Source organism: Capsella rubella, unplaced genomic scaffold, assembly GCF_000375325.1.
Source record: "Capsella rubella cultivar Monte Gargano unplaced genomic scaffold, Caprub1_0 scaffold_1, whole genome shotgun sequence".
NCBI classification, from domain to species: domain Eukaryota; kingdom Viridiplantae; phylum Streptophyta; class Magnoliopsida; order Brassicales; family Brassicaceae; genus Capsella; species Capsella rubella.
Window position 1 is genome coordinate 16896920 of NW_006238923.1, and position 23569 is coordinate 16920488.

The window sequence follows — 23569 nt, forward strand, 5'->3', positions numbered from 1 at the left end:
GGTATGATACAAGAATATGAAATTTTAATAGCAAAAGTAAGTTTCACTTAAAAATTTCAAATATTGGGACAAGAAATAACGGAAAGGGAACGGGTAATTTAGAAAATAAAAAATTATTATCTTAACTAATTCTAATAATATACAAAAGGGAATTATGGGTAACGGGTAAGGTGAAGACATACTATTTATTCATGTAGGTGGACCAAAATATTTCAGTTTGTTGTAGGACATGCATAGTGAACGGGTTTGACTGTTCTGATATCTATATTTATGTTATTTTATTCAAAAGTTTTAATGTTTTTCATTAGTTTATGAGATTTGATAGTTCCCAAATTTAATTGATTTCTAATTTATCAGTCATTCAGTTCACACTCGATCCAAGTCTTATATCATGTCGATTAAAATATTAGAAACTTTATGATAAACATAGTTTTTGCAACCAATCCGTGCGGGTCCATCCCTAGTATTTATATAAAAAAAAACATTGAAGCATCTAAGCGTTAAATTTACAATACGCGAAATTATGTTGAACTTTTACATCAAACTTACGGACCACAAAGGGACTGGATGCTAGGTCCGGTTTGATTTCAACGTATTATAAATTTAACACTTAGTTACAAAAAAACAAAAAAATTACTATTTACTTGAAAATTATTTGGTAAAAAGTAAAAACTTTGATATTTATTTTTAAATCATAAAAATCAGAAGTGAAAAAAACATAAAATCTTTTTATTTTTTTTTAAAACAAAATCATTATTCTTGTTTTTTTTGTGTGTCTTCAATCATTATTCTTGTTTTAAAATCAAAATCATTATTCTTAATTTTTAAAAAAAAAATGTAAGAAAGTATATAGTATACCTGCAAAGCTGTGATGTCTTGAGCATCCTGCTACCTGTTTGTTACACATAATACAAAACAAACCAATGAGAGAATCAGAGATGTCATCTTTATTCGTAATACCACAAATTCAATTCTCCAAACCAAATTATAAAGATGATGACTATTACGAAGCTGCTTGATACCTTGATATATTCACTATATAATCCTCCTCTTATGGATTCTCTTGTCCAAGTAGAATTAGACGCTGACATATGAGGATAATGAATGTTCTCCTTTTCCGGTTCTTGCTCTCTTCCTTCTCCCAGCTTCCCGAGGACACGTTTCATGAGGAGCAACATCGACTAGCATGTGATCCAAGCAATTTGATGGATACAAATGAACCACCTGCAAACCAAGAGAATAATGTTTAAATGGAAACAACAATACAAACTGAATTTGTCTTGACTTACTTGGTTGTCTTTGGCTGTCAAGTAAATGACCAGTGCGTTCTAAGTGAGCCACTTGTATGAAATAACCGGCGTGTGCTGATAATAGTAGTTAAAACGAGTGCTGCACATCTTCAGGTTGTTGAACCATGACGTTATCTATCCGAACTAGCTGCTGTCTAACATTGTCTGCAAATTTAATCGCTCTATTGTTGATGAAGTTTTCATAGGCACCAATTGGGATCTTCATCTGTGAGAATTTACATTGACCAAGTTAGTTACCATAAATTGTAATTGACAAAAGAGGAAGAGAAAGGGATGATCACTTACTGTATTTGCTTAAAAGTAGACTGCTCAACAATGTTAGATGATCTCCATCAATGTGTCCAAATCTAGCTTTAGCTTCATCTGCTGCTTTTTGAGACTCTATAGGTTGAATAAGGCAGAGAAAGAATTGGTATTTATAAAAGAAGAGGCCCATCGAATAGGTTAGGAGATGCATAAAGGCGATGAGACTAATACCACTTTGCTTCATGAGATAGAGAGAAAAAACTGAGAAACTGCATCAGCACTTACTTAGGCTACCCCTAAGTCCCTAACCATGGGTATGCAGAACCTAGACTAGAGACTGCTGATGATAAACTAACTCTAATACTTGATTCTAATTGATATTCACTACATACCTAACCAAACCTAGCAAGAATATTTTCAAGAAAACGAAAGTAAAAGGGTGGTACCTGAGAGCATGGCTAAAACCTAGAGAATCTCGTTTGAACAATTGAATTCAGGACTGACTATGAGCATCTTCACCACCTGTGGATCCAAGAGAACTCACTGATCACTATCTCACCTGTCTTTGTCAAGTTACCTTCATCATCAAGTGCTCCCAAGTAATACAAAACGGATTTTTTCGTGGGTTGGCAAAACCAGGGTCAATGACTTAGACAATCCCATATATAGTTAAGAAAGTCTTAGCAATGTTAATCGAGAAGACCAAAGACCAAATCTATGGCTAGTGATCTTTCTTCGAGAATAATCACTTTGAGGAGCGTTCCATTAGTGAAGTACCTGGTCATATCTTTAACACAAGTACATAAGATTAGAAAGAAAAGAAGCTAAAGAGAGAGAGAGAGAGGGAGAGAGAGAGACAATGCTTACTTAAGCACGGTTCTGGTGTCCTCAAAACGAACGGTGTAACCAACTTCATCAACACGACGAGACACAGACATGGCTACAACTCTACGAGGCTGTCCTGTGTGCATCCACTTCCTACGATTATCCGAAGTTTCAGCATCCACAACAAGTGTATAACAAAGTATGGGATTTGTAGAAATAAACAAATTTTACAAATTAGAATTAGGTATTCATTCTCTAAGATACTAAACATCATCATCTCTAATTAAATCAGTCCTAAAACTCAAATTCAAATCCAAGAAGACGAGGGCTTTTACGTATACCTCGCTCGATTCCTCTCTTTCACTTTTAATTTCAGTCTCTGGTGAAAGCTTCTCCGTGGCTAGACTTAGTATCCCGTGAAATCGATATTGATTTAGACTGAAGAAGAAGAAGAAGAACAGAGTCAATGAAAGGAAACGAAACGATGATATAAACTACTTTTTTCAATCTTACCCTTAAGAATCATCATCATCGCCTTGGGTGGATCATCATCATCGCGTTGGGTGGATCATCATCATCGCGTTGGGTGGATCATCATCGGCGGATTCACAGAGACTATTACGAATTCCTCTCTTCACTTTTCAGTTTCGTCGTAGTCTCTGGTGAAACCGATGTTTATTTAGAATGAAGGAAACAGACAGAGATCGATCGATCTGATCATTGAATTAATCAAACGAAACGATTATATAGGGATACTTTTCCAATTTTACTGTTACGGATCATTATCGTTCTAGGGTTTAGAAGAAGAGAGAGCTTTGAATTATCTTGAAGAAGAAGAAGAAGAAGCGTTGAGTATTTGAATAAACAAATTAAGGATTATGAAGTTCAAAAGGGGAAAAGGAAATTAATATATTTAATCTCACAACGGTCATATTTAATTATATTTTTAAGGTTAATTAAGAGTTTTCGTTCTGTTATTTCTTCATCATTGCAACGGTAACACAATCTTAAAGTCAACTTCTAGATAGTTTCATGCAGTACAGTTATAAAATTTCAAATTTCAATACTGAAATATGCAATTCATATTTGACTTTGAATATTACTTTACTTGCCATATGAGATAAAAGAAGAAAGATTAAACTAGAGTATTGTAGGGCTTTACCCCGAAGGGAGCCCTTCCAGAAATTCTCGAAGGCCCAAGACAAGCTTGGGCCCAGGAGGGGGTTTGGAAATAGTTTTCAACCAGCAATAGACGCGCCTCGGTTAGAACCTCATTAGCTGCGTCATTGCCCCAAGCGCAAAGATGAGTTATAACAATCTCAAACCCTCGTTATTTATACCCGAACAGAACCTCTCCTCTTATGACTTTCTTCCGATGTGGGATGTTGTGTATATCATCAATATAACAAAAGATATTTTTATTATTCTAGAAACCTAAAGAAGAAAAATTAGTCTCGCAGCCGCACGCACCCGGAGAAACAAAAAAAAATGGCTGCTTCGTCGTCCTCCTCTTCAGGTCGCGAATTCGAACTAGAGAAGGAGATAAAGAGGCAAGAGGTTTCGTTAGATGAATTGAGCTGTCTCTCTTCTTCTCGAAGCGTCTACCAGAAGAATTGCAACCTCTTCTTCCTCACCACAGCTGATAAAGCCAAAACCTCTGCGCAGAAACAACTTGACCTCGCGAAATCTCAACTCGGCAAGATTCGTTCCCGGACATAAACAATGGGAGCTTTGTAGTTCTCGATTTAGAGCTTACCTGTGTTTCCTATGATGTATTGCTTCATCTTGTTATGTTTTGCTATGAAAGATTCATACCACGAGGTTCAAATATAAAGAGTTATGGTATGATCTTGAATAATCGTGGAATTGATTGTAAATTTCTTGATTTTAATATGAAAATCATCTGTTCTGATATTACAATCTGGCGTATTGGTGCAAAGATCCTTCCTTTCGTTTGAAAGATTGACTTATCTGAGTAGTTGATTCTTGTTTATTGAGACTACTGGTTTCTTTGGTCCAAAGAGATCCTTCATCCTTCTTTGATGAAACACAAAACCTTCACTTAAAGAAACAAAAAGATTCTCGTTAGAGAGATTTTTGTGAACGCTTTTGTCTTGCAATAAGATTCAATATCAGAATCAGTCAAAGGTAAACATAGTCCTACCTTGGTAACTCTTGATTATTTGAACCATTACAATCAACAAGAACTCAGGAACAGAACATACATGGTACTGCAGTATATAAATAGGCCAGAGAGAGAACAAAGAAACACTTCCTATCTAAACTGATTCAAAACCAATTTTGTTTAAAAGAGTATTTTGCCTGTCCATATAATCATTCTTCAGTTTCAGCCAACTATTTGTTCGCTTTGCAGGCTCCTAGGTTGCATTCGAGTACAATGATTTTATCATTAACCTTCACGTCTGCAAAATAACATACACATCTGATGAAGAATTGAAACAGCATAGAGATAATGAGGCTGAGGACAATGTCAGATGGAGAAATAAGTGGGAGAGAGAGAGGAAATGGTCAAAATTGCAAACATATCATATCCTTAAACATGCAGAAGATACTCTCCAAGATAAAGAAGGTACTACATGAGGATTTTTGAGAGTTAAGACACATCTTAGCATAGGATAAAATGCATAATAGTATTTTATTTCTTTAATGTTTCCAACAAACAATTACATCCAACAGTCACATATCACATCCAACAATTACATACATTTCTCAGTCCAACAAGTTTTGATTAGTTGGTTTATGTAATTTAAATCCCACGGCTAGTAGTTTTTTTAGTGCTTCCTCCAATGTGCATCTCCTCGCTGCTTGAAGATGACGGGTCAAGCCCGTACTCGCTAGTGGCACCGTATTCGCTACTTGCTCCGTAATCACGACTGTCCACTGTCACTTTCCGAAACTTCCTCATCTCCGCACCATATGTTCCCATCTCATAGTCTGAGCTGCCTTCACCTCCGCTTGAACTCTGTCTCGGTTTCACACCATCGTCTAAGTCATCCAGCGAAGCATCACCCTCCAACGTTCGAACAATCTAGTAAAAATATAAGCAGTTCATATATAACTCCGTAAGAAATATCCAAGATCTCGATCAATAAAGGATATGTGTGACGCTTATTATTTACCTGACTCATCTTTGGGCGGCGACGACCAGAATGTCTTACAGCTGCAGCAGCACAAGCCACCATGCGTGCCATCTCGTAAGGCTCGTATTGGTTCTCAAGGAATGGATCAACCAATTCACTATAATCTCCGTCACGTGCTGCGTTCATGCATAATGGTCTCGCCTGCCAATAACAATTCATCAAACATTAATTTTTTTTTCTAGTATGCGTCTAAATATATGAGTAATGCATTACATACAGTATTAGAATATACTCACCCAGTCGACCAAACTGTCTTCCATGTCACCACTTAGATCAACCGGTCTGCGCCCGGTTACGAGTTCAAGAAGCATAACTCCGAAAGAGAAAACATCTGATTTCTCTGTTAGTTTCCCACTCGCTGCATATTCAGGAGCTAAGTATCCGAATGTTCCCATGACCCGAGTCGACACATGTGTGTTGTTGTCTTGAGAAAGCTTAGCCAAACCAAAATCTGCAACCTGGAGATTAGTTTCAAAGAATGTCAACCGAGAGAATAATTTAATTACATGTAAAGAGTCGAAACAAAGTTTAGGTATAGTTAAAACGTACCTTGGCTTCGAAGTTAAGGTCAAGGAGAATGTTTGAAGCTTTAATGTCTCTATGGATGATTTTAGGATGACCTAACCACAATTATCAGAACACAAACATATAAATATCTATCTTGGGATGTAGAGTTAAAGTGAAAAGATGAAAAGAGACTAATCACTCACAATCTTCATGAAGATAAGCAAGACCTTTGGCTGATCCTAAGGCAATCTTGAGTCTCGTTGGCCAATCCATCACACTCCCACTTTTTCCTTTAATTCAAATGATTTAGTGACAATTTGTGTTAGTTTTTTTTCTATAGGCTATAATCCTTCCCAAAGAACACAAGAAAACTTAACATTAATTACATTACCATGAAGGTGGAACTCAAGTGTGTCATTAGGGAGAAACTCATAGACCAACATCCTCTGTCCTCCAGCATTACTGCAGTATCCGACAAGAGACACAAGATGTCGATGATGAACGCGGCTGATGATCTCAACCTCTGCCTGGAACTCTCTATCGCCTTGCCCGCTTCCGGCTTTAAGGCTCTTCACCGCAATCTCCTTACCGTTTGGTAAGACTCCTTTGTGAACATATCCGAACCCGCCTTGTCCCAACAAACGGTCTTTTGAGAAACCTTGAGTTGCGGCAGCGAGCTCCTCGTAAGTGAATGTGCTTTGGTTGAATCCCAAAGCTACTGAAGGGTGAGGCGGTGGTAGAGATGGAGCGTATGGACCTGATGAGAAATTTGAGCCCATCTCGGCGCTATGGATAACATTTACGCCTCCTGACATCGGTGCTGGTGGCGACGGCATTGGCTGCCAATTTCCTGGAAGTGGTGGTGGGGGAGGTGAATTCACCCAATTTGTTCCCATTGATCCAGGTGGTGGAGGCAGATTCACAATGTGATCATTTTGGTTGTAGTGTTGTTGCTGTTGTGTAGCAACACTATTGAAATATTGATCATTCCCACCTAAAACCCCATCAAAAAAATAAGTAGTTAAGACAGAGACAAAACAAATTATGCTTTTCTTAGCTAAAATGATACTAAGGTAGACGAACTAGATAACACTAAAGCTTTAATAAATTGTATTGGGTAGTTAGGGTTTATGGTTATGTACACGTAGTATCAAATGAGATGGTATGTGAATATTTGATAGAGAAGAGCAGAGGAACATGATTTGTCTAATATCTTGGGTAACAAGAATCAAACCTCATGCTTTTTCTTGGCTAATAAGAAACTAAAGGGGTTTAATTAGGGTTCATGGGTTTTATGTATACATACTTTTGCCAGCGGCGTAAGCATTGCTTCCATAGTACGGCATCTGCTCAAGCTTTGATTTCTTCTTCTTTTTCCGTGAACAACAGACACATAACAAAATCATGACAAGGAACAAAAGTCCAGCTGCAGCCACAAGTCCTATAACAGCACCCATGTTCCGACCATCGTTACTTGAGGAATTCGAGCTACCGTCTCTTGCAGGTGGTGCCAGAGATTTAGGTGGCGAGGGAGAGCTATGGTCAGAAGTCTTAGAAGGTGGTGATGGAGGAGTATGGGAAGCGTTCTTGTTCCCTCCGTCGCCGCTGCTTCCGTCATTTCCTTTGTTATTATTGTCGTTATTGTTTCCTTTGTTGTCACTTTGCTGCGGTGGTGAAGGAGGTGGTGGAGATTGTGATTGTGAGGAGGAGTCAGACGGTGGTGGTGGAGGCGAAGAGGAAGAACCATCAGATGGATTTTCCGGTGAAGGAGGAGGTGGTGATTCTTGTTGTTGTTGAGGTGGAGGAGCTATGTCAGGTGAAGATGGAGGAGGAGGAGATGTTGTTTGTTGATTGTCGGGAGGAGGAGGAGATGTTGTTTGTTGATCGTTGGAAGAGGGAGGAGAAGGAGGAGGAGGAGCCGGCGGTGAGTTCTCCGGGGATTGCCCCTCCGCCATAATCTCTCTCTTTCTCTCCGGTGGTTTCAATGAAACAAGGAACACCCAACTCCTGTTCTTGTTCTCCTAGGAACAAGGAGAGAAGCAATTTTTTTTATTTTTCCAAGTTCTATTTTTAAGAAAGTTTTTTTTTGTTGTTTTCTATATTTGGGAATTATACAGCGAGGCAAAAATAAAAATATTGACAACGGACAATTTCTACGTTACAGCCTAGATTTCATTTCATGTTTATAAAATGTAATAAAAATTGCTCTCGTTGAGAGTCGAACTCAGACTCCCGCTTACTAAACGGGTGCTCTAACCAACTGAGCTACGAGAGCCATTTGTTCACAGATTTTCATTTTATTATAATCAAGCAGTTTGACAACAATAGCGTTAAAAACTTCAGTGGAGCTGAAACCATCATTAATTAATGCAAGGATTTAGGGGTATCTTAGCCTAAGATTTACAAAAGATTTAGACTATTGCATTTCATAAAAATTTAAACAAACATGACATATAACCAAATTCAAATATGAAAATCATAAAACAAAATAAATTAATTAATTATCGATACTAAACCTTATCAGAACATTTTGAAGCCACAAACCTGAAGACTGTCTGAAATTATTGCATTCAAACAAAGCGGAACCTAAACAGACAAAGAGAAGAGAGGAGAAACACTCGAAGAGAAGATAAACCGGACTCATCTCTGCAACGATTGTCGGATTTCATTGAGGAGTTCTCAAGAACATGGGATTCTCAAGTGTAAGTATAGATAAATATTAGTTTTTTAATTGAGAGTAGTTTAAAATCAAGAGAACTCCACGGCAAACCTTCTCCTTTAAAATATTTGATATACTTATGATTGACTTGATTTTTTTAAAAAAATAAGGTTTAATTATGTACTAAAATGATATTAAAATATCAAAATTATATAGATGAAATCAAAACTATGAGATGCTTTAAAGTAATCTTTCAAACAGTAGTTTTGGCTCACAAATCAAAACTATGAAATTTTCTCCATATTAGAAGACATATTTAATGAATTGATTTTTTTTTTTGAATCTAATGTTAAATTATATTCAAAATAAAAATAACGTTTTTACAACGAGTGCAACTTTTTCTTAAACGTTAAAACCGAAAAAACATATTTGAGTTCTAAAACAGAAAAAGGTTAGAAGCGAGATTGGAGCCACCGTTGGAAGCCGTCGGTGTAGCGTCTATCACCAACTTTGCCGATCATGGAGAGCTGATTTTTGACTTGTTTGTCGACCCAGTCCGTGATGTGAGCAGCTGAATTTGGAGGCTCCCCATGGCGTCTTTCATTTCGTTCTTTCCACACAGTGTAAATAACAGCTTGGAAGACATACCAGAGGAGAAAAGTGTGTACTTGATCTTGTTGAGGTGCCGAGATAAAGTCCAAAAGAGCAGACCAGTCCGTTGTGTAGCGAGATTTTAAGAGACCCTTTGCAAGTGAAGCCCATATTCCCGCAACATAATAATCACAAACGAAAAACAGATGATCCCTTGTTTCAATATGGTTTTGACAGATCAATCCACAAATGCCAGAGTAGCCCCGATCAATTGATTTTACAGAAAATAATAATGAAGTTTTTTGAAATTTTTTTTACAAACATTGAATTTTTAATGAGAATGGAACATTTATTATAACTTTATAAGTTTCAAAGTGTTGCAAACCAGACATCGTGGTTTCATACATGTATTAGGGCTAAAGTTTCATCTTGGATATGTCTGAGTATTGCGAAGATATAAATGCAACTTACACAGTTATTCATGAAACTTTACCGTTCATTACATTAACAAGATTTCACATTCGTTGTAGATAACTAGATTTGAAAATTTAATAACAATTTGTAATAGGATTTGATCAAATAAATATTTCCCTTCTTCAAACAAATGAAAAATATCTGAACCCAAATAAATCTACTCGTCATAAAGGATTATGTTGTGCATTTTGGTTTGACGACAACACTTTTTCGCATCAACAAAATGAAACTTCATAAAGCATTCATTTCGATACATTCCATTTCTAAATATAAAAAACTTGTTTTCCTTATTCGATATTAAACATCAAAACTTAACCTAGAGTTTATACTGTTCCTAGGGTTTCATATCAGCTCACATCGACCTCCTTGCTAAACAACCAATCAATCACTTGTATTGTTGTCTTGTTGAGTGAATGTTTGTGCAAACATTAAAGAGTTTCATATTATATATTCTTAGGCCGTAAATGGTTTTCCTTCACAGGAATGAGATGAAAATAGACTGGTGAAGTATATAGTTTTCATCTTATATTCATCTCTTGAAAATAGTATGAAATTTTTTTCTTATTTTTGTTTAACTAATCAAAGATGAAAGAAATGAAGAATCGTTTTCTATATTTTCAAATCAAATGTATGAAACAGTTTTTAATATATTACACCATCATTGTCCTATGTTATGTTCTCATATGTCATGTAGAGTTTATTCCACTTCCGCTTTTCGTGTGGTAATTTCGTTTTTCCTTTTGTAATCTAGCTTCGTAATTCTAAAGAATCGTAATACTAAATCTTCCTAACTTTTCTAAACTCTTTGTAACTTAAGATGAATGGCATCCATTAAACTGCATGCTTACATGAAAATGTTTCAGATTAATTAGTTTAGTGAAAGAGTAAAAGAAGCAAAACAAATTCCAGTTTATTATAGACATATATAACACATTTATCATACACACTATTAACAAACAATGGTATGTAGTAACACCCTTGACACTTGTTATTTCATGAGCTACTTTTGTTCTTTTATGCAATATCCTTTTTGTCTACTGTTACATCAATTCGTATTTGTCGTCTACACATACGACGTATATGTACATTTTACAAAACTCAAAAGAGTAGGTTTGTTTTGTAATAAGGTTAACAAAGTATGACAAATGTATACATATATACTCTTCTAATTTCATGACCAGTTGATTTTTATTTATGAGATAACATATTGCTTACTATTACCTTGATTTTAAAGATAAAAAAAAAAAGGAAACATATGTAAATATTGTAATTAAAATATTTCACATTTTAAAGAAATATTAACAATTTCTGCTTATGGAGGATGTGAGAAAAAAAAATTGTTTACTTGACTGGGGGTATAAACTGAGAATCCTTGACCAAAGAACAACAACATATCAGGTTTATGATTTAATTGCTTTTAGAAGTTACTTATAATCATCTAAATATTTGTTCTTGTAAATTTTCCCCTTTCTGCCGATGGAATTGTTAAACATTTTTTGTTGGTGAAAGATGGAATTGTTACTCATTGTAAAGAAAAACAAACACCCAAGAACTAGGAAAATAATTATTTTATTATCGCCAATCTAAACATATACTAATGTTTTACACATTAATAAGATTGATGGCACATATTCATTAAACAAGAAACAACATAATCCAAGAAGCACAGATACACTCAAACATTAAAGGCTGAAGGTAAGGAGGCTGAAGGTGAGGAGGCTGAAGGTGAGGAACTGTTCTTGCGAATGTACTTACGAGCCCAAACATGTTTGCCATTGATGGTGTACTTGTTCTTGAACTTCCCAGTCACCATCTGATCCATCATCGAAGCACACTTGAGTTTCAACACCAACTTAGCAAACAAGGGCTGGTCATTTCCCTCAACATCTTGCATATGAATCACTTCAATCACATCCCCAAATCTCCTAGAGAAGAAATCTCTTACCTCATCCTCCGAGATCGGATACCCTTTGGAGAACGTCAGGAACACCGTCCGGTCATCCACCGCCGCCGCCGCTGCTCTCTCCTCTTCAGTCATCCTCCTCTCCCCGGCTGCCCTAACAGGAGAAGGAAAAGAAAACGTTCCTTGTTGCGCAATAAACCTGTTAGGGTTTTCTTGTTGAAGAACACTCAACCTATGTTTATCCTTATTGCAGATACGTGCGTTCTCGCATATATCTTCGAGGGCTCGAGTGCAGACGCCGTTCCAGTTCTTGGCCAACGAATCGCGAAAAGTCTCGCCGCTTTGGTTGATCAACGAGAGAGTCAACTTCATATCAGTGATACGGTAGAGCAAAGGTATGATGGTTAAGTCGCCGTCGGTGGCAGCCATGACCGTGGATGCGAACTCTTGGTTGTAAAGCAAGGTTATACACACACTTACTTCGTTAGCCAAAGCGTTGAGTAAGTTGTCTGGTATAGTCAAGAGAGAGGCGATGAGTTTGGGAGCGTAACCACACTGCTCGAGCAACATGAGAAAACCCATCGCGAGAAACGACTGATCCACGTCACGGCTTAGTTGAAAAACAAAACGCTTGAACAAGTTTCTGTCGATTTTGTGAAAACTGTTGAACTCCTCACGACTGATCTCACCGGAGGAAAAGGAGAAAGGAGCCTCTAAGAAAGCCGAGAACAATGGACCTCCAGCCGCCATGACAGGTTTTTTTTTGCTTTTGCTTGGAGGAGATTATGTGTGGTGATGGTGATGTTATCAAAGTGATTAGGAGAGGGTTTATATAGAGAAAACCAATGAAATGGTGAAAAGGCGTAATCTTATTTTCCCATAACAATTTGCATTCATTTCCTTACAAGTGTAATTTTTGTCCTAGTTCATGTCTCTAATTAATTACATACACAAGTTTTGACCTTCCGGTTTAGAAAGAGGATTGGTGTCTTTTACTGGCGAGCAATGGTGACCCTTGGATCATCATCACTCATTACCCATCACCATTGGATCGTTATCATCATTTTTTTTTTTGCCATCTTTTTAATTGTATTTCTGTTTTTGGAGGAGCCTAAAAATCAATATATATTACTTTCCCTGAGACTAAATTATAAAGAAAGAAAAAAAAATCAATTCTTCCAAATTTGTTACAGTATCTTTTGACAACTTTTTGTTGAATTTGAGATAAAATTTATACGGTCAACATTTGATATTAGTATTTCTTTCTATAATGTCATTTAAAGTATTCTTATCTACAATCTTATTTGATTAGATTCTATATATTTATATCATTTGATTAAATATTTTTAAATTTATATTTATATCATTTGATATTAGTATTAGATTTGACTAATTTGATTTATCTAAAATAAGAATTTAAAAGAGTTTATGTAGTCATATAATATATATTTTCTAAAAATATATAATTAACCACATTTTTTTACTTTATAAAAAATGTATTTTTTCTTTTCCCATGTCTTATAAGACTTTTCGATCATTAATCTAACTTAAAAAAAGAAATTTAGTGAATGATTATAATCGTAAAATAGTAAATAAAGAAAAAGTACCGTCGTACGGATTGGCCAAAATACTAATTATGAACGATACACGTATTTGGTAAAAGAATATATTACTGATCAGAATAGCAAATACGTATCATGAACAAATATGTACGGTTCTGTGTTTTGTTTATAAATAATATAACATATTTTTAATTTGAATTAACAAAAAATCTGTAATAAGTTGAAAATGATGTTTAATGAAAAAAGTACTTTCGTACGGACCTGCCAAAATACTAATTATAAATAAAATACGTATTTAGTATAAAAACAAAAATGTAATCGAGATAGCAAAATACGTATCATGAATAAATAATTACGACTCGATGTTTTTTATAACAAACTACAATATCAAATAATTTAAAATATATAAAATTTCAACAAACAACAAAAAAAATGTAATAATTTGAAGATGTTATTTTGATAGACCATAAGATTATTTACCTTTTACAAAAAAAGTCAAAATCATTATCTAATATATATAAATTTTCTGTATAAGGTTAATTAGCTGTATAAACCTGTATTACAAATATCATAAAAATAATTTATATAGATTTCTGTAAAAGGCTAACTATACGTTACAAATAAAAATAAAACAAAAAATAACAAAAAAATCCAAACGATGTGTAGTCGTTGGGTTTTAACCTTTTTGTAGTCGTTGGGTCTTAACTTAGTACTGATCTTTTGTCTTTCGATGGGCTGATCTTTGTATAGTTAAATGTGTAAAAGGCTTTTCTCAAGCCTGGTTAATTGTTGTAACCGTATCCTCTATTAATATAATATCCTTTTAAGTGAAAAAAATAAAATAAAAAAATGATATTATAATTAGACAGGTCAGCAACAACAGCTCTCAAGGGGCAAAAGGAGAGAAAGAGAAGAAAGAAGCAACAAACCCAGAAATCGCAGCAGAGCCCTTTCTCTCTCGTTTCCTCTCCGTCATTGTCACTGTTTCGATGCCTTCCCGTAGAAGAACTCTCCTCAAAGTCATCATCCTCGGTGATAGCGGGTCAGTTTCTTCACCGACTTACTCTTTCTCTATCTCTTTCTATGTCTATGTATCTGCTTCTACATGGTGATTTTAGTCTCTTCGATCAGTAAGAAAGTGATTTTTCTGGGTCTGGATTTTGTGAATTGCTTGTTGATTAGACTGGATCTGAAATTGGAGTGATCTCATCTCTTAGGTTGTTGATTTTTCGATTCAATTGTTTGGAATTGGATTTGTAAAGTTCTCGGTGACAATTTTTGAATCAAAATTAGTGCAATTGGGGAAAGTTTTGGTTATCTCGTAGGCTCTTAAGTTCATGATGTATGATTTTGTTCTTCTCTCAGTATGATTCAAGTTTGGTGTTTTTGTCTATTTTGACTTGAAAGATTGAATTTTGTATCATACCCAAGATTTGTATGTTCTGAACTGTATACCATCTGTTGTGATGCCTAGTGAAACTGTAGTGCTATTTGATTAATATGTGTTTATATCTTGTATTATTTCTGGAAGTCTATTGTTATATATGTTTATTCAAGTTATGACATGACTCATTGGGTATTTTGAACTTGTAATTTTGCAGGGTTGGGAAGACCTCTTTGATGAATCAGTATCCTTAATTGTGTGAACGGATTGTAAGGAATTTATACTACAATGGTTTTTTTTTGTTTTTTGACATCTATACAATGGTTTTCTAACTATGGATGGATACATTATCTGTTTTACTACTAGTAATCTGCTTTATTTTGAGTTAGATGGGTTCTTGTATCTGTTTTACTTTAACATCACGCCTTTAGATATGTCAATAAGAAGTTCAGCAACCAGTACAAGGCAACCATTGGGGCAGATTTTCTGACTAAGGAAGTACAATTTGAGGATCGGCTTTTCACTTTACAGGTTTGTTGTAACAGCACTTTATCAGTGAACTAATTTTACTTTGTCTTGAAGTAGATTACTCTTGCTTAGTGCATTGGTGTTAACTCCTAAGTGGCAGAGGTCAAATTGGAAAAGAAATTTGATTAGTCAGGCTGACCATTTGGTCAATTTCTGCTTAAGTTTTGAAGGAAATTTAGTTGTCTGCAGTCTCATCTTGGAATTGTTGTGCCTTGTTCCAATATTTATACTGGTTTCTAATGTGTTTCTTTAAGGGATTTACTTTGGCATGCTATTTCTTAGGAAAGCAAAAAGAAGGGTTGACACAGTCAGTCCAAGAATAAGAATTTATGTCAAGTACTGCATGTATTACCCTCTTTGCTTGACCTTACGAGCTATACTTTTCTTACAGATCTGGGACACAGCTGGTCAAGAAAGGTTTCAGAGTCTTGGTGTAGCGTTTTATCGTGGTGCTGATTGTTGTGTTCTTGTATATGATGTCAACTCTGCGAAATCATTTGAGGATCTCAACAACTGGAGGGAAGAGTTTCTGATTCAGGTATATATTATACATATTAGATTCATGCTTTCTTCCCACTCACTTCCCAGTGGATTCAATAAAGAAACTTTGCCTGAATTCCATTTATTGTGATTTGCAGGCAAGTCCGTCTGATCCCGAGAACTTTCCCTTTGTTGTTATCGGTAACAAGATTGATGTGGATGGTGGAAACAGTCGAGTGGTACGTATATAATCTCCATCCAAATAAATAAATAATAAAGAACAACCGTGAAAGTTGAAACATCTTTGCATTGATACTAGTCACTTGTTGAAATTTTCAGGTTTCAGAGAAGAAGGCTAGAGCATGGTGTGCTTCGAAAGGAAACATTCCATACTATGAAACCTCAGCTAAGGAAGGCACCAATGTGGAAGATGCGTTCCTGTGCATAACTAAGAACGCGATGAAGAGTGGTGAAGAAGAGGAAGAGATGTAAGTTCAAAACACGCAAATCACAATCATCAATAGAGAGCTTTTGCTAATGCTTTTTTTTAATGGTTGATTGGTCTGAAACTTGTTGATGTTTGATCTTATAGGTACGTACCAGACACAATCGATGTCGGAACCAGCGTTCCACAGAGGTCTACAGGATGTGAATGCTGAAAGTAATTTTAATTACTACTTAAGCTCTCTCATCGATCACTTATCTCACTTTAAGGTTTTTTTACCATATTGTAAATGTGTTTTCTCTCATGTATATTATTTTTTAAAAAATAGAACCTCAAGGAAAAAAATAAAATAAAAATAGAACCTTAATAAATAAACCGAATTGGACTAGTCGGTGTTTGTGGCCTATGTTAATTATTATGGATCTCTTTTTTTGTCTGCACTAACGACATTTGTCGTCCACTACAAAACACTTTGTTTTTTCTTACTTTTTGTTTCGCTTTAAGGATAACTTTTATATATAATTGTTCCAAAATCTGTTTTAAGAGACCACGACTACCTTCCCCATATATGTGACACATATCTTGTTGAATTGTTAATATTAATTTCATTTGAGTGTATAAACCCTTTTTAGTATATTATTCGTTGAAAAATGTTGATGTTCTTCGAAAGTGGATACAATCATTTGATTTTATATAGTAAATAGCTAATGAACCAAATAATTTGAGTAAAATTATATAGTTTATTCATTAATTTTGTTTTACTCTCTTTCGATAACACTTCATGTATAGACACGTATGAATTTATACCCTTGAGATAAGATTTACTCATATTGATCATCATTTTTCATATGAAATAGTTGTAGAAGAAAAGGACTGTATGTATATGAAGTTATATATCAAAACAATGTGAAGCAAATCTAATTTTCACCACACAAAGACTCACTCACATTAATGGTGAAAACAAAATCCTGGCCCATATAACTAGCTAGGGTTAACATTTCTGCACTAAAACAGAATAAATATTTAGTTTTAACTGTTACCAACTCAAGCATGCAGCTATTATTTTACCTAATACAACACACACACATACGTACGTGCATGTATAAACCGATACATACACAGACACAGAGCTCAAAGCACACATAGATGTGAGACAGTGAGATCAGAGAGGTTTTGATAATCTATTCATTAGGATTGTGGTAGATGATGACAACAGATTTGGTGTCGAAACTCTGTATGAACCTTTCATCTACGGTCCTAAAAGGATTGTAAAGAAGCTCTTTGATCGGTTCAGGCAACGGTTCATTCTTCATCATCTTCTTCCAGTATTGCTCTGCAACTCCTCCTCCTGATCTTCCTTCACTCAGATTCACAAACTGTGTAACAACAGAAATACAACATTCAATGTATATTTTAGAATCTATATTAGGGTTCTACTTTAAAAGAAGTATCTTTAATTTACCAGAAGAAAGCTGAAAAGGATGAAGAAGAGGACGACTAAGTAACGTTGTTGCTTCATGTCTCCCTTTAACTTTTTTTTTTTTTTTTTGTTATTGAGGATTTTATTTTCTTGATCTATGTTAAATCTTTTGGGTGTTAAAGTTTATATATATAGAGAATTAGAGAGAGAGCGACACGTTTCGTTTAACAGTGATAATTTTTTCTTCACTCTTTCTGCATTAATTTTTTTTTTTCTATTTAGTAATCATTTAATATTTACACTGTTGTTAGGTCAACTTTGTGTTTTGTAGTGCATAACCTAATTTTTTCTTGTTTTCCTTATCTGAATTCCAGAGTGGTGTGGGCCGCTTAATTAAGGATTTGTTTTGTGTATCCTTCTTTGGTTTAGTGTGAAATCTCTAAAGTTTGCATATATTTAAATTTGATATGGTTTGATCAAAAGAAAAATTTGAGTCTATATTTTAAAGTCTCATGATCATGGCCCCAACATGCATGATTATAGGGTTTTCCAGACTTTTTCGAGTTTTTCTTACAACTAAAGAAAACCTTCATTATATTATATATATTCCAATTTCTTCATATGCAATATCATATATAATTTTTTAGGTTTCAAAAACTAAAGTTTAAACGATTTAACTAAAATTCTAAAGCATATAAGATTTTTCTGAATTATCCTCAAAAACTTTGTAACGCGAAATCCCCGATTCCTTTTGGGATTATATATCTAAACCAGAGTTCAGTGTTTTGAGAATAGGAGTGGAGTTAATATAATTCAACTAATAAAGATATATATAACAATAACTTCTTCTTTTTTTTGTAAATTTGTATGGAAAAAACCTAAAGCACCACTTTGTTTTAGAGGACCAGAGAGTTGTATTAAATAAGATATGTAGAAGAAATTCATTAAAGTAGTTCTCTAAACAATCTTCCCCAAACATTTGAGTGAATGAGGTCAATAGTCTCCGCTGAAAAATCTACATTAATAAAATTAGTAACTATTTTGGTGTGAAAACTCTTTGTTCTATAAAAAAACAAAACCAAAGCTCTACAAAACTATGGGTGTACGTGTACGGTGCCCAAGGATGTTTTGTAGTAATATGTAAAATGTCAAAATTTGTCAGTTTCATTGTTCCAACTTCCAACAACGAATATGATACAGTACAATATACGCATGCATGCATGATCGTTTCAGAGTATTTAAAGGCACGTATATATTTCATGTGTTATTCTGTATTCTCTTTTAATAAACTCGTTATGTTACATAGGATATATATCCCCAAAAAGAAGTGGTTATATATATATCTTCATTTTTAGGTTGGTATTGTACATTTGTAGCATCGCTTTGTTAAATGGTTTTTGATTCTCTCTTGTTACGATTACGTAGATAACTTGAAGACGTAGTATAGTAATTACATGGAAACAGAGTTGGGTAGTGCTTTTATATTAGGGGTCCATACGAATTCATTTTCTCTGAAAAGATGAAAATATAATGTTGGCTTTTCTCCGTGAGAGTTACTTTAATTTTTTGAAAAAGACATACCATAAAAGTTAGTATAGTTATGTTTCAAAGATGAGATTAGTAATAAAAGTTGGCATTGAAACCAAAAAGAAAAGGTAAGTTGGAAATTACAAGTGAAGCGGGTCAACTTTCAATGTGTGTGCACATTAGCTCCACGACACATAACCCAAAAATCTTTTTACAAAATTGATTTTTTTTTCTTCTTCTTCTTCCTTTCTGACTTTAACATTGATATTATATACTACAATTTAATATTGTCGTATGGTTTCATAATTAGTAGTAGTGGACTTGTACTTATTATAGTAGTTAGATCAAGATCTAGCTAGGTACTTGTCATGAATTTATCTTCTTCGAATTTACTGAGATTTACTTTTAAATAATTTGTGCATGTATAGATGATATTAGGATCCCCTTGAGATGATATTTACTCTAATAAATCATGTTTAATTTTCACAAGGCATAATTAATTAAATAAACTCACAAAAGTTAAGAAAAAAAAACACAAAGCACCTTATATTAATTTATATATCAAAACAACATGAAACAAATCTATTTTTCCCACAAAAAGACTCGCACATAAATGGAAAAAGAAAATCACTTATAGCTAGGGTTAACATTTCTGCACTAAACAGAGTATATGTTAATTTGTTTTAAGTGTATCAAACTCAATCCAGCCGTTATTTACCAAATAAACCACACATTCACATGCATGTGCAACCTTGTCCTTGCAATACATATAAACACAGAGCCATGTATGTATAACTTTAATATATGAGAGATACTTAATCTAAGTTATTCATGAGGATTGTGGTAGATGAGGACAACAGATTTGGTGTTGAAATCTTGGATGAACATCTCTTGTGCTGTCCTAAACGGATTCTTAAGAAGCTCTTTGATTGGTTCAGGCAACGGTTCATTCTTCATCATCTTCTTCCAGTATTCCTCTGCAACTCCATCTCTTCCTCCTGATCTTCCTGATCTAGTATTCACAAACTGTAACAACACAACATTATTAATCCAAAATGTTTCAGATCTTAATTATTAATTAGGGTTCTAGTAACATAAAGAAGATGCTTTACCAGGAGAAAGGTGAAAAGGACGATCAAGAAAACGACTAAGTAATGTTGTTGCTTCATCTCTTCTATCTTTAACTTTAGTGTTTTTGTTTTTAGGAATTTTTTTTCTTTCTCAATATCTATGATGAATCTTTGGGTGGTTATAAAGTTTTTATATATATCACAATTCTCCTCTCTCCTTGTATATTATTTGGAACAACATTTCATATTATATTGTAAGGTCAACTTTGTATTGTGTATATTAACCTATATATAAATATTTTGAGAGTGGTGGGTGGCCTGAGTGAGGGAGTTTTGTTTTATTATTCATTCTCTGGAGAGATCAGCTATTACAGCTCAGATAGCAACACCACCAAATTTTATATGTAGTGAAAATAGATAAGACGACTTATATAATTGTATGTATATAGAAGAACAAAGAAGAATTCTATAATTGATTATGCACAATCGTTGGAATGAGACTCGGCCTTTGGAATACGCAAGAAGACAAACGGATTAGAAGTTATTGGGACACTAGTATGACATCTTTCCATAAAGCTTTTGACGTTTATGTCAAATAAAGGACTCAAAATGAGTAAAGCTAAGTTAAGTATATGCCAATGAGACATTACATTGAAGATAGACACATCCTTGGTTAATGTTGGGAAGTCCTGTTTTTATTAACATTGTATTCACGTGTCGGTGTGCCACTAACAAATTTCTAGGTAATTCAACTAAAAGCTAGTAAAATCTCATACTTATTTAACGTTTGTAGTTTATATATTTTATAAGATTCGAAGTTTTTATGCTTTTTGTGAATTTTTCTGCTTTTTCAATAATTAAGTTTGTGGAAAATTAAATATATGTTTACTGAGTAGTGACACATGTCAACTTGTCACATGCTCTAAGATGGTGTGGTGCTAAAATAGTTGATGAAAAAAGAGTACTATCCTACTTTCATACATATGTGATTTGGAAAACTTTACTAGAAAACCAAAAGCACGTGTTATCTAGTCACTTGTAAAGATTACAACATTATGAATATAAAGATTGAATTTGGCAAACAGTAGAGTACACAAATAACCAAACTGTTTAATTGGCTAGAGAACAATGGATTAATGAGACCCACCACCATTAGTTTTGAAGTTTGATCCTCTGATCTATTCTATCAAAACTGTGTCCATGAAGGCAATGATGTATTGTGATTATGATTAGAACTTAAAAATAATCTATTATATATGATCTTGTCATGATCTGAACCATATGGTGTTTGGCCAAGTACACTCACATTTTACTAATCTTATTTTAACTTTGCTAACTTTAAGTGGCCATGGAATTTTGTCTAAAGATTTGAAACCGCTTCTACAATATTCCCATTAGGAAAAGGATAATCATGACAAACAAGCTTAGCTTTAGAAAGAAAAGTCATAAAGAAAAAGCTGATGATCTTAGTGCTTCTCATAAGTGGATATTGAAAATTTTTGTTAAATAAAGAGTGTATATATATATATAGATAAGATAGATGGGTTGAACTGAATGGTTTTACTTTTTCCCTGATTAAATTGTGGTGCAAATGAAAAGTATCTAATACATTGATCATGAGTTTTATGTTTCCGGTAAAAACTCCAAGTCAAACCAACTTTTATATATGGATGATGACAGATCCGATAAATTCGAAACCATTTTTGAGATTTACAACAATGGTGTAAATCTATTATATATATATACATATTATAATTATATATAGTATCCAAAAAGAATAACATTTTCAAATAGTTTGCAATATGTTCGATTGGTAATTTCATCTAAACAAAATAGCTAGTTTGAGAGCATTATTTAAAAAAAAACAAGTTAAAAAGTGGTAAAAATTTGATGAAAAAGGAGGTATAATAATAAAAAAAAAATTAACAAGACGAATTTAATGTATTAACTTTATTGGTTGCGTGGAAACAGTCGAATATCAGTATAAATATTAAACAAAATAGTTAAAGTGGTAAGAAATTCATGAAATTAAAGGTGGTATAATTACAAAGATGGTTGATGTAAAAAACAGAAATCAACAAGACGAGTTAATGTATAAACTTGATTGGTTACATGGAAACAATTGAGCAGTAGTATAAACTTATTTAATGTGAAGATGGAAATTTTATGTAATCACAAGAGGAAAAAAAGTCGACCTTCATGTCGACACAACCAGCAATCAAGTTTCCTATATTTCGAAGTCTATCACAAAATAGCAATTCTATTTAAAAATATATATACAGTTTATAGTTAGGTTTAGGTTTTAGCAGTTTTTGTGGCAATGAATTTCTCAAATGTTTTATAGGAATGAATCGATGATAATTAATAGATGAAAATGTTAATGTAACCAAATGTTAATATCTCAATTGGTAAAGATTTCTGCCAAAAGTTTAGAGGTCATTGGTTCGAGTAGCATTTGGGACGAGACCATATAACATGTTCTGGTCTCGGGTCTAAAGGGATGTATGGATTTTGATCCACAACTTTTTTGATTATTTTTTTTTAAAATATTAATGTAGCATTTTTGTTAGTTTTTTAAGTTGTTTGTTTAAGATTTGTATTTTCTGTGTAATCGGAGTTTGGATTTGAATAATTTTAGAGGTTACAGAAAATAAAATTGTTTGTAGAGTAGACCATTTTTTATTTATAAATTTATATTATCGTTTGTAGTAATGTAAACTAAATAAAAATATAAAATATTAATAGCAGACTAATACAAATTATTTTTACATACAGTAAAACCTCTATAAATTAATAATGTTGGGACCATGAAAATCTATTAATTTATAGAAGTTTTAATTTATCGATAAATTAATAATTATTAATTTATAGAGAGATTTTCCTAATTTGGAAAGTTTTTTCAAAAAAACTATGTAAAAATAAGATTTAATCATGATAATTAGTATTTTATATAATCAATTACAAATAAAATGATAATTATTATGTCTTGAAAGAGAATGCTAACTATTTTTGATATAGTAAAATATTAGAAATAAACTTTAACAAAAACTAATGTGTCTATATATACATATATTTTGAAAGTTTTATCTAATTATTAATTTATAATATTGTTGGGACCATATATTTACAAAGGATTTTCAAAAAAATTATTATCTTATTATTTTATCGAAATATGTCTAAAATTACACTGGTCCCAACTTTGGACCGGAGAAATTTATTAATTTATAGAGATTATTAATTTATCGAGTATTAATTTATAGAAATATTACTGTATAAGTAAAAATTTTTCACACTATATTGTTGTTCGTTTAATAAAATATAAATAGACTAAACTGTTAACATATTAGTTTATTTTATATACAAACCCACAACATCAAATTAATGTTGTCATTTCAATAGTTTTCGTATTTTTTCACCAATAGTTTACTTTAATTTCCATAAATTTTCACTTTCTGTAATTTAAAACTGTACTAGATT

The 23569-nt window shown here is 33.5% G+C and overlaps 7 protein-coding genes, 1 long non-coding RNA gene and 2 other non-coding genes across 14 annotated transcripts in view; 3 read left to right on the plus strand and 7 right to left on the minus strand.

Moving 5' to 3' along the window:
* Nucleotides 1-3173, minus strand: part of LOC17899070 — a 6017-nt gene extending 2844 nt beyond the window's left edge. Inside the window, exons 1-9 of one of the 4 annotated variants that reach the window (XR_002835559.1) lie at nt 2895-3173; nt 2723-2819; nt 2424-2534; nt 2334-2343; nt 2003-2078; nt 1596-1691; nt 1290-1515; nt 1023-1224; nt 830-892 (exon numbers count right to left, since the gene is read on the minus strand). This is a non-coding gene — a long non-coding RNA (uncharacterized LOC17899070). Of the gene's footprint in view, nt 1-829; nt 893-1022; nt 1225-1289; nt 1516-1595; nt 1692-2002; nt 2344-2423; nt 2535-2722; nt 2820-2894 lie in introns of those variants that run through there. The other 3 variants (XR_002835558.1, XR_002835557.1, XR_002835556.1) reach the window with 3 other exon arrangements.
* A 240-nt stretch (nt 3174-3413) lies between these two features.
* Nucleotides 3414-3671, plus strand: LOC111832442. Its single transcript, XM_023788763.1, has 2 exons — nt 3414-3418; nt 3528-3671. Exons 1-2 carry the CDS (start codon nt 3414-3416, stop codon nt 3631-3633), a joined length of 111 nt encoding a protein of 36 aa, XP_023644531.1. The 3' UTR covers nt 3634-3671.
* Nucleotides 3536-3686, minus strand: LOC111828769. The gene has a single exon (XR_002832530.1). It is a non-coding gene; the product is annotated as a U4 spliceosomal RNA (small nuclear RNA).
* A 77-nt stretch (nt 3687-3763) lies between these two features.
* On the plus strand, nt 3764-4295 carry LOC17898875. Its single transcript, XM_006305751.2, has one exon. It carries the CDS (start codon nt 3870-3872, stop codon nt 4098-4100), a length of 231 nt encoding a protein of 76 aa, XP_006305813.1. The 5' UTR covers nt 3764-3869; the 3' UTR covers nt 4101-4295.
* Nucleotides 4296-5056: 761 nt separating this feature from the next.
* Nucleotides 5057-8058, minus strand: LOC17898499 (proline-rich receptor-like protein kinase PERK7). Its single transcript, XM_006304380.2, has 7 exons — nt 7356-8058; nt 6441-7043; nt 6253-6339; nt 6092-6162; nt 5779-6000; nt 5522-5683; nt 5057-5430 (listed from the first exon to the last, which is right to left on the minus strand). Exons 1-7 carry the CDS (start codon nt 8002-8004, stop codon nt 5149-5151), a joined length of 2076 nt encoding a protein of 691 aa, XP_006304442.1. The 5' UTR covers nt 8005-8058; the 3' UTR covers nt 5057-5148.
* Nucleotides 8059-8252: 194 nt separating this feature from the next.
* On the minus strand, nt 8253-8324 carry TRNAT-AGU. Its single transcript has one exon. It is a non-coding gene; the product is annotated as a tRNA-Thr (tRNA).
* A 3002-nt stretch (nt 8325-11326) lies between these two features.
* LOC17900545 lies at nt 11327-12463 on the minus strand. 2 transcript variants are annotated; one of them, XM_023776886.1, is made up of 2 exons: nt 11719-12463; nt 11327-11586 (listed from the first exon to the last, which is right to left on the minus strand). In XM_023776886.1, the coding sequence occupies exons 1-2, from the start codon at nt 12424-12426 to the stop codon at nt 11449-11451; spliced, it is 846 nt and encodes a 281-aa protein (XP_023632654.1). In that variant the 5' UTR covers nt 12427-12463; the 3' UTR covers nt 11327-11448. The 2 variants fall into 2 exon arrangements, with proteins under 2 accessions (XP_023632654.1, XP_006304698.1); XM_006304636.2 differs by having other exon boundaries at nt 11327-12463.
* Nucleotides 12464-14126: 1663 nt separating this feature from the next.
* Nucleotides 14127-16515, plus strand: LOC17899536 (ras-related protein RABG3e). Its single transcript, XM_023789445.1, has 7 exons — nt 14127-14280; nt 14840-14866; nt 15054-15153; nt 15542-15688; nt 15789-15869; nt 15970-16118; nt 16223-16515. Exons 1-7 carry the CDS (start codon nt 14228-14230, stop codon nt 16287-16289), a joined length of 624 nt encoding a protein of 207 aa, XP_023645213.1. The 5' UTR covers nt 14127-14227; the 3' UTR covers nt 16290-16515.
* A 420-nt stretch (nt 16516-16935) lies between these two features.
* On the minus strand, nt 16936-17640 carry LOC17899675. Its single transcript, XM_006304286.2, has 2 exons — nt 17538-17640; nt 16936-17451 (listed from the first exon to the last, which is right to left on the minus strand). Exons 1-2 carry the CDS (start codon nt 17592-17594, stop codon nt 17257-17259), a joined length of 252 nt encoding a protein of 83 aa, XP_006304348.1. The 5' UTR covers nt 17595-17640; the 3' UTR covers nt 16936-17256.
* Nucleotides 17641-19541: 1901 nt separating this feature from the next.
* LOC17899333 lies at nt 19542-20284 on the minus strand. Its single transcript, XM_006306227.2, has 2 exons — nt 20135-20284; nt 19542-20048 (listed from the first exon to the last, which is right to left on the minus strand). The coding sequence occupies exons 1-2, from the start codon at nt 20189-20191 to the stop codon at nt 19848-19850; spliced, it is 258 nt and encodes an 85-aa protein (XP_006306289.1). The 5' UTR covers nt 20192-20284; the 3' UTR covers nt 19542-19847.
* Between the last annotated feature and the right edge of the window lie 3285 nt (nt 20285-23569).

Coding starts and splice junctions, on each gene's coding strand:
- LOC17899536 (XM_023789445.1), top strand. CDS start 14,228: ATGCCTTCCCGTAGAAGAACTCTCCTCAAAGTCATCATCCTCGGTGAT. Junction 15,154..15,541: donor ATCGGCTTTTCACTTTACAG/GTTTGTTGTAAC, acceptor CTTTTCTTACAG/ATCTGGGACACAGCTGGTCA. Junction 15,689..15,788: donor GGGAAGAGTTTCTGATTCAG/GTATATATTATA, acceptor TGTGATTTGCAG/GCAAGTCCGTCTGATCCCGA.
- LOC17898499 (XM_006304380.2), bottom strand. CDS start 8,004: ATGGCGGAGGGGCAATCCCCGGAGAACTCACCGCCGGCTCCTCCTCCT. Junction 6,001..6,091: donor ACCTTAACTTCGAAGCCAAG/GTACGTTTTAAC, acceptor ACTAATCTCCAG/GTTGCAGATTTTGGTTTGGC. Junction 5,431..5,521: donor GCCGCCCAAAGATGAGTCAG/GTAAATAATAAG, acceptor TATTTTTACTAG/ATTGTTCGAACGTTGGAGGG.
- LOC17899333 (XM_006306227.2), bottom strand. CDS start 20,191: ATGAAGCAACAACATTACTTAGTCGTTTTCTTGATCGTCCTTTTCACC. Junction 20,049..20,134: donor TCCTTTTCACCTTTCTCCTG/GTAAAGCATCTT, acceptor GTGTTGTTACAG/TTTGTGAATACTAGATCAGG.
- LOC17899675 (XM_006304286.2), bottom strand. CDS start 17,594: ATGAAGCAACAACGTTACTTAGTCGTCCTCTTCTTCATCCTTTTCAGC. Junction 17,452..17,537: donor TCCTTTTCAGCTTTCTTCTG/GTAAATTAAAGA, acceptor GTTGTTACACAG/TTTGTGAATCTGAGTGAAGG.
- LOC17900545 (XM_006304636.2), bottom strand. CDS start 12,426: ATGGCGGCTGGAGGTCCATTGTTCTCGGCTTTCTTAGAGGCTCCTTTC.
- LOC17898875 (XM_006305751.2), top strand. CDS start 3,870: ATGGCTGCTTCGTCGTCCTCCTCTTCAGGTCGCGAATTCGAACTAGAG.